Consider the following 8,876-nt stretch of genomic DNA (forward strand, 5'->3'; position numbering starts at 1 on the left):
GCTACAGTACTGGGGCTTCTTCAATTTTGCTACAGGAGCACGATCGTACGAAGCAGAGGAGGAGCGATCTTCTTCCTCCTTCCTCCTGATTTATCGCCTGCCACCGGAGTTCCACCGAGGTCAAGAGTTTCCTTCCCCGTCCATCCTCATCCCCATCAGAAGGCTTGACCACCATCTTCCTCATCTGATCCACTCGACACCCCCCCTTCTTATGAGGCCAAACAACACTGTCGATCTGAGCTGAGTCAACCGTCGAAGTTGCATGTTGATAAATCTTGATTGATTGAAATGAATTACAAAATTATTATTCATTATTATTCTATCTAAATAAGATTATCCTAAAAGTAGGGGATTATGTTTGGATACACACAAGTATAATTTTAAAAATATATACCAATTATCTTAGAATAGACCACTACATGAGTATAAATGTTGAAGTACGAGATTAAATAGTATTTATGCAACAGTTATTATGATAAAATCAAAATCCCAGAATTACTTTCCAAAAACAAATCTCTCCCAAGACTTCTCAGGTTCTCTGGATTCGTTTTCTTTTTTTCTTGACTTGTGTTCACGATTCTGATTGATATTTGATTTTACAATCTGTAAATCAATCGTGCATTTATGATTTTCATTCGTCAAGTTTTTATGATTCCATTGCTGGAAGTGCACCTAGCTATCACCCGAACAAAAATAAAAATTCTCTCTCTCTCTCTCTCTCTCTCTTTCTCTCTCTCTCTATATATATAAACCAATTTGGAGCTATAGATATAGAATTATTACTAAAATAAAGAGTATTATACATCAAACCAAAGGTATACTGATGCCAAAGCAAGCATCCTTTCCATTTGGTTTTTCTTATTTTCAAAATATATATACTCCTCCTCCTTCCTTTATGTCCTCCGATCCAGTCACGGAATTCTGCATCAAAAATATAAACCACGAGATAATTAATTAGCATCTTTAAAATTAAATATTTTTCGTAAATAAAAATTAATTAGTTGCATATATATATATATATATATATATATATATATGAACGCGTACGAGGCGCAGTCGATGTGGACGCTAAGGCGGAAGGAGAGGGAAACGGCGCACTGGCCGGGCAGCGCCGCCAACAGCTGATCTTGTATGTTCTTGATCCGCGTCGCCTCTGTCTTCAGGCAGTTGCAGACCAGCCGCCGCATCGCCGTCGTCGGCGTCCGGGCCTGCAGGTCGTGCACGGCAGCGCAGCACGTCGGCGACGCGTGGGCCTCCTTCCCCGTCACGTAGTTCACGCACGAAGTCCCCACGATCTTCCGCACGTCAGCGCACGTCAGCTGAGCCTCCGCCGCCTCTGCCGCCACCACCAGCAGAACCACCACCGCCGCCGCCGCCGCCGCCTTCTTCATTGCCATTATATTATAGCATGCAATATCTAATCCACTCGATCGATCTTAGTGCATCGACGCATCCAATTCGGCCGAATTTATAACCGTGGCGGCGGTGGATTAATTGCGTGAGCTAGTGGATTGCTGATGGAAGACTGAGATGGCAGCGCATGGAATTTGTTGGTACGTGCATGCTTGAAGACTCTAAGGTGGCCATGCAACGTTAGGTGGTGACACGTCGGCATCAGGTTACTTGAAGATCAGTCAGAGTGATCTTTAACTGGTCACGGAGTTCATAATGGACCACGTCAACTGACGGATAGGACAAGGAAGATTTTCCTACCGAGCTTGCAATTCTACTAATTCTAGTTCTCATCCTTTGTTTAGAATTAGACGTGCCATTTACGTATGCTTAATTCATTAATCTCGACATAAATCACGAGATAAACTTAATTACGTTTTAATTCTAATTAGCCCAGGAAATATTATAAGTAATGAGGCTTCGAGCTGCTTATAATCTATCAAGAAAATAAATTTAAAAAACAAAAACTTGCATGGAACTAACAATAGCTTGGAATATATATATACTCGGGATTGATCAACTATGACCATAGCCATTCACCCATATTTTAGAAAGATGGTCCATAGTAAGTGATGCAGCAAAATCCGATAGTCCCCACATATCCCATATAGTCAAAGTCATACTGAGTTATGAGTCAAAATTAAAATGTGGTAAATGTGACCTAAAATGTATCGGACTCAACTTCGAAGGGACTCTAGTCTAGTCGAACCCACTTAATACATACTCATTCCAAAAATTCAAATTTAACCAGGGAAAAGTTAGTTATTATGACTCGACCTTAGTAGCCAATATCATCCTTGACTTGGCTTCAATTGCTAATATCATTCCCGACTCACCCTCAATTGCTGACATCATTCTTGATTTGACTTTAATCGTTAATCTTGTCTCCGACTCAGCCTCGGCCATTGACTTCATATATCCTCAGTGTTAGGAATACAATTAAAGTTTTACATTGGAAATACACGAAAAAGATTATCGGATTAAAAGATGAAAGATATCTCCATTGGTATGAGACTTTTTTTAGCAGAGTCCAAAAACTTAGGTCCAAAGTGAATAATATCATATTATTATAGAGATATGTGAACTTTTTTAGTTTTAACAAGTGGTATCAGAGTGAGGTTGCTCTTCATCGGATCGGACTAACCACCAGAAGAAGCATGAGTTAGAGCCATGGTCTAGATTGGATGTCATATTGAGTGACCTTGAACGAAGTTGAAGGGAGGCCTGAGCATGCCAACAGTAACTGAATGGTTATAGGGAGGCTCAAAGTGTCAAAAGTGACCAGATACTTGCGGGGAGGCCCACAGCAGATCAAGAGTGACCAGATGCTTAAGGGGAGGCTTGAACCATGAGAGTAATGGTGGTCCTTCGTTTGAGGGGAGGATTGTTAGGAATACAATCAAAGTCCCACATTGAAAAATACATGAAAAAAATCATAGGTTTAAAAGATGAAAGATATCTACATTGATATAAGACTTTTTGGGCAGAATCAAAAAATAAATCCACAAGAGCATAGGCTCAAAGTAGATAATATTATACCATTGTGTAGATATATGTGAATTCTTTTAGTCCTAACACTCATGGCCACTCAACATCAGTCTCATCTTCTCATCTGTCCCCGGATCGAACCCACACCTTACGTGGCCCGCTAAAAATGCAGGAGGGTGTGTAGATAACGAGACAATGTAATCACTTCATTAATAAGACCGTTTCTCCCGAAATACATGGAGAATGACAGTGAGTATCCTGGAACACATGGTAAATGGAACTACAGATCCCAAAGAGTGTGTACATTTATAACTCTTTAAAAGGTCATCATCTCCTATAAACATAGGTACACACACATGAGAATCTTACTTCTCCTTGAACAATTCAACCTTCTCAAGAAAACCCCTTCTCAAGAAAACTCTAACTTGAGCAATAGAGTGGGCTGTCGGGATCCAACCTTGATGTCATTCTAACTCTTTTTTGGAGTTCTTTTTAGGTCATTTCTTTAGGATCGATGCCACATGAGAGAGGGGGGGGGGGGGGTGCAACAATTAGTAAAAAAAATTTTGTTTTTTTTTTTAAAATTAAAGCTCAAGTATGTAACAAAATAAAATGAAATAGAATTGAAAAAACGCAAGTACACGAGGAGTTACTTGGTTCAGAGCCTTCGGCGACTCCTACTCCAAGACTTATGATCCCTCAGCCTATATCGATGGGTAAAATTCAATATAAACCTCTTTCAGAACCACCAGAAGAGGGAATCGAATACAAGTATGGAAAATGATAAAGTGTAGTAGCCTATACTTCCCTTTTTACAAGTATGAAAAGATACAAGAATATTAAATTATCATCGACACTTTAAGGATGTAGAATCTGACCAGGTTTGTGTGTCAGAGTCGGTCTGCCGGCAGCGGTCATATGTCCTTAGAGAAATAGTGCACCAGCAGAGTGAAGTCGAAGCAGTATAAGAGTCAATGAAGCTTTTAATTGAATTGATTCATGAAGGCTGCTCAAACTTCTCTTTTAAAGAGTGTTGAGGGCACCTCCAAGCTCATAGGAGGCGCCTCCAATAAACTTCAATCACGATAAACAACGTTGTCTTCGGCATCTATGCACTTGAGGGCGCCTTCCATGATCTCCGAGGCACCTTCGAAGCACTTTGAGGTGCCTCTAGTGCTCTCCAAGGTGCCTCGCTGTTACGAAGTTGTAAGTTCATGTCTACGTTATTAGTAATAAAAATATCAATCCCATCCCACAGGGATTGGGAACACTAAAAAACTCTCACCTCGAAATAGCTAAACTAATGAATTCTTAAAGGAGTGTTTTGCACAAAAATAAAGTATAGAAACAAAGTAAAGTAAACTAAAATATCAATTGAGGAAGTCTTGAATAGTGAAATATTCTAAGGGTTTCGGTTTTAATGTTACGGAACTTAATGTGCTTGGATTCACCTATTTCCTATCATCAATTTTCATACATGTAGGAAGCTTAACCAAAATCCCAATTCTAATCCGCGGCTATGCGGCGGAGTGCTATTGTTATTGTCATCCTATGCTCTTAAATGGAGATAGTAATCTAAGAAGTCCAGTTAAGAGGGAATCCCTATCATTAGGACCCCTCGGTTATACATTCCTAAATCACTCAAGTCACCTATGAGCACAAGATTAGAAACAATCCATTAAGTGCAGCTAAGTCTGTTGGTTGGTTCTAGGAAGATCGTACCGGTTCCACTTTACAAGCGGAACTTAACATTATTGATCCAAATCAACCTATGTTACAAATTCAATTAAATATCTATTTCAAAAATCGGTTCCCAGGACAAACATGGCGAGGCACATGACCTTCTTGGGTATGGGAGCATCGACCACTGCCTCGACAAAACCTTTTAACGAAATTAAATATTTAATTTCCTAAAATAACATTAGGTTTAACCAAGAAGAACAATCGAATCACAATTCGAAAAATAAAAAAAACACAAACACGAATTACAAATTTGAAAAACTAGAATCTAATGCCTCTTGTGTTTGGAATTCTTACAAAGAAAAAATAACTATCATGATGCGGAAAACAATTACTAGTTATACCTTTTCTTTGTATGTTAATAACCTCGAGATCTTCTGCCGTATTCCTCGCCTCGCCTTGGACGTCGTATGAGCGAGGATCCTCCAAGATGAACACCACCCAAAAGCTTTCTTCCTCCTTCTCTAAAATCTGGCCACCACCACAAGAGAACAAAAGAGAGCAAGGGGAAAAAGAGAGGGAGAGGGCCTGCCACAAGAGGAAGCACCAACTTGAGAATAAGAATTGATAATGCATGAGTCCTCTCCTCCCCTTATTTTATATTACTTACCCAAGGCAAATAAGGAATGATTTTTTACAAAAATTAAAATCATCCTCTTGTTTTTCCTTTTCCCTTTTTATTTTTTATTTTTCCTTTTTATTTTTCCTTTTCATTCCTCTTGATTGATTCAATCATCAATCATGGATTGATTGGCCGCCCCCTTGCTTGGGCACCAAGCAAGGGTGACCGACCACATCACCAAGGAGAAAAATAATTTTTATAAAATTTTATAAAAGAAGAAATCCTCTTATAAAATTTTACAAACTCTCTTTTCTATTGTGGAAGTTAAAAAAGGAAAGTTTTTAAAAAATTTAAAACAAAGTTTTAAAATTTAAAACTTCTTCTAAAATTTTCTTTTTTAACATGGTTACAAAAATAGAAAGTTTCAAATTTAAAACTTATCTTCTTTTTTTCTAAAAACCATGAGGATGGTTAAAAAAGGAAAGTTTTTAAACTTTTAAACTTTCTTTTAAACCATGTGGCCTAATTCAAATAAGAAAAGTTTTTAATTTTAAAATTTCTCTTTTAAAACTTGTAGATTTCTACAAAGAGAAAATTTTAAAAATTCAAAACACTCCTCCTATTTGAATTTATTGTGGCCGACCCCCTCTTTGCTTGGACACCAAGCAAAGGGCCGACCCCTTTGAGAAGGAATTGGCCGGCCCCTATGGCTTAGTCACCAAGCCATGGGCCGGCTCCCTCTTGGACACCAAGAAGGGCTTTTCATGAGTAGACTTAAGACATTAATGAGGCTACGACAGGGACCTAGAGGAGAAATTGGTTTTGGCCTTCCGATGAGCTTGAGTATCCCGTGTTCGCCCCGAACACACAACTCAAGTTCATCAACAATAACTCATTCCACTAGAGAGTTATTATTGCACTACCGCACCAATCCCAAATTACATTATGGGCTCCTTCTTATCATGAGTGTGTTAATCTCCCTGTGTTTAAGATATCGAATGCCCATTAATTTAATTGAGTTACTGACAACTCACTTTAATTAATATCTTAGTCCAAGAGTAGTACCACTCAACCTTATTGTCATGTCGGACTAAGTCCACCTACAAGGTTTAACATAACAATCCTTATGAGCTCCTCTTGGGGACATTCTCAACCTAGATTACTAGGACACAGTTTCCTTCTATAATCAACAACACACACTATAAGTAATATTATTTTCCAACTTATCGGGCCTATTGATTTATCGAGCTAAATCTCACCCTTTGATAAGTTAAAGAAATAAATACTAAATATATATGCTTGTTATTATATTAGAATTAAGAGCACACACTTTCATAATAACTAAGGTCTAGTTCTTTTATTAAGTCAGTATAAAAAGAACTTACCTAAAATGATCCTACTCAATACACTTAGAGTGTACTAGTGTAATTTATTAGTCAAGATAAACTAATACCTAATTACACTACGACTATTCCAATGGTTTGTTCCTTTCCATCTTTGTCGTGAGCAACTGTTTATAATTTATAAAGAACTGATAACATGATCTTCTGTGTGTGACACCACACACTATGTTATCTATAATATAAATTAATTGAACAACTACACTTAACAAATAAAATGTAGACATTTGACCAATGTGATTCTTTTATTTCATAAATAAATGTTTACAAAAGCTAGACTTTTAGTATACACTCTAACAAAGTCTCCCTCTTGGGAGGATTGCCTCCTTTATCTAGATCTATCCCTAGATGTTCAATTAAGAGGGAATCCTTGTCACTAGGACCCTTCGATCATAAAATCTAGAGATCAATCCATACTAAGTTAACAAGTCACACACATCCACCAAATCTAACATGTGAAATAAGTACAAATCCACACATGCACATGAGATTCGACAAGAACAAGAATTAAAATATCATTTGAGCAGGGCATTGACACAATCCAAGAGTTTTACATCAATATCCACATCACCAATAGTCCCTAGTCCCTAAAAAGGAAAATCTACTCCATAACAAGATGGAAATCAAATCCAAAGACAAGGGATGTTGAAGGCGTTGGAATTCCATTCTGTTTCAATTTCCCTGTACAAAAACTTGTACAAGTGCAGAACTTTTCCTAGCAACCCGCATGTTCGATTAGACATGTATTTTATCAATCAAGCAAGTTCTTGACAGATCAAAGCACACCTTGATCAATGTACAAGATCGTTGGGCTCTTGTGTTGGTATTCAAAATCGATACAAAGAAAACTAAACTAATTACGCAGCAGAATCAAAGAACAAGTTGTACCTTTCCTTTGTAGCTAAAAATCTCTTGATCATCTATTGTATTCCTCTCCTCTTCTTGGACACCATGTGGGCGACGATCTACCAAGATGACAAACACCCTTCTTCTCTTCTTTGTTTACCACCAAAAGGAGGCTCTAGGATGGGTGTCTTCTCCTCTTCTTCCTCTCCTCCAAGCCGCCGACCCTAAGGTGGAATTGGAAGAGATTTGTGCCGCCGGCCCTAAGGTGGAGTTGGAAGAGGTTTGTGCCACCGACCCTAAGGTGAAGAAGGGAGAACCTTGTGCCGCCGACCCTAAGCAAGAGAAAAGGAGAAACTTGTGCCGCCGACCCTAAGCAAGAGAAAAGGAGAACCTTGTGCCGCCGACCCTAAGCAAGAGAGTTGTGGAAAACTTATGTTTAGGGGGTGTCACCTCCCTGTTTTATAACCCTTGCCGTCGGTTACAAAGAAAGAAAAATAACAGAATTCTGTTTAGAAAAAATCTCCCTTTTATAACCGAATTTTGTTGGGGTGGATGCGAGGCTTTATATAGAGGCTATAACAGGGACCTAGAGGAGGAATTGGTTTAAGCCTCCTGATGGGCTTGAGCTTCCTGTGTTCGGCCCGAACACTCAACTCAAGTCCATCAATAATAACTCATACCACTAAAGGGTTATTATTGAACTACCGCACCAATCCCATATTACAATATGAGCTCCTTCTTATCATGAGTGCGTTAATCTCCCTGTGTTTAAGATATCGTATGTCCGTTAATTAAATGAGTTACTGACAACTCAATTAATTATCATATGATTCCAAGAGTAGCACCACTCAACTTTATTATCATGCCGGACTAAGTCCACCTACAATGTTTACATGATAATCCTTATGAGATCCTCAAGAGGGCATCATTAGCCTAAATAATTAGGATACAGATTCCTTCTATAATCAACAACAGACCAAATAAACAATACTATCTCCCAACTCATCGGGCCTATTGATTTAATGAATAAATCTTACCCATTAATAAGTTAAAGAAATAAATACTAAGTATATGTGCTTGTTATTATATAGAGATTAAGAAGATACACATCCATAATAACAGAGGTTCTGTTCTTTTATATAGTCAGTACAAATCAAACAACCTCAAATGGTCCTGCTCAATACACACATAATGCACTAGTGTAATTTTATAGCCAAGACAGACTAATACCAAATTACACTACAACCATTCCAATGGTTTGTCCCAATCCATCTTGGTTGTGAACTACTATTTATAATTTATAAGAAACCGATAACATGATCTTCTGTGTGACACTACACACCATGTTATCTATAATATAAATTAAATGGACAACTGCATTGACATAT

At 38.2% G+C, this 8,876-nt stretch overlaps 1 protein-coding gene across 1 annotated transcript; it reads right to left on the reverse strand.

Annotated features, from left to right (window-relative positions):
* Positions 1–911: 911 nt before the first annotated feature.
* LOC122038092 (non-specific lipid-transfer protein 3-like) lies at positions 912–1,391 on the reverse strand. Its single transcript, XM_042597675.1, has 2 exons — positions 1,048–1,391; positions 912–921 (listed from the first exon to the last, which is right to left on the reverse strand). Exons 1-2 carry the CDS (start codon positions 1,389–1,391, stop codon positions 912–914), a joined length of 354 nt encoding a protein of 117 aa, XP_042453609.1.
* Positions 1,392–8,876: the final 7,485 nt, after the last annotated feature.

Source organism: Zingiber officinale, chromosome 1B (genome assembly GCF_018446385.1).
Source record: "Zingiber officinale cultivar Zhangliang chromosome 1B, Zo_v1.1, whole genome shotgun sequence".
Lineage (NCBI taxonomy): Eukaryota > Viridiplantae > Streptophyta > Magnoliopsida > Zingiberales > Zingiberaceae > Zingiber > Zingiber officinale.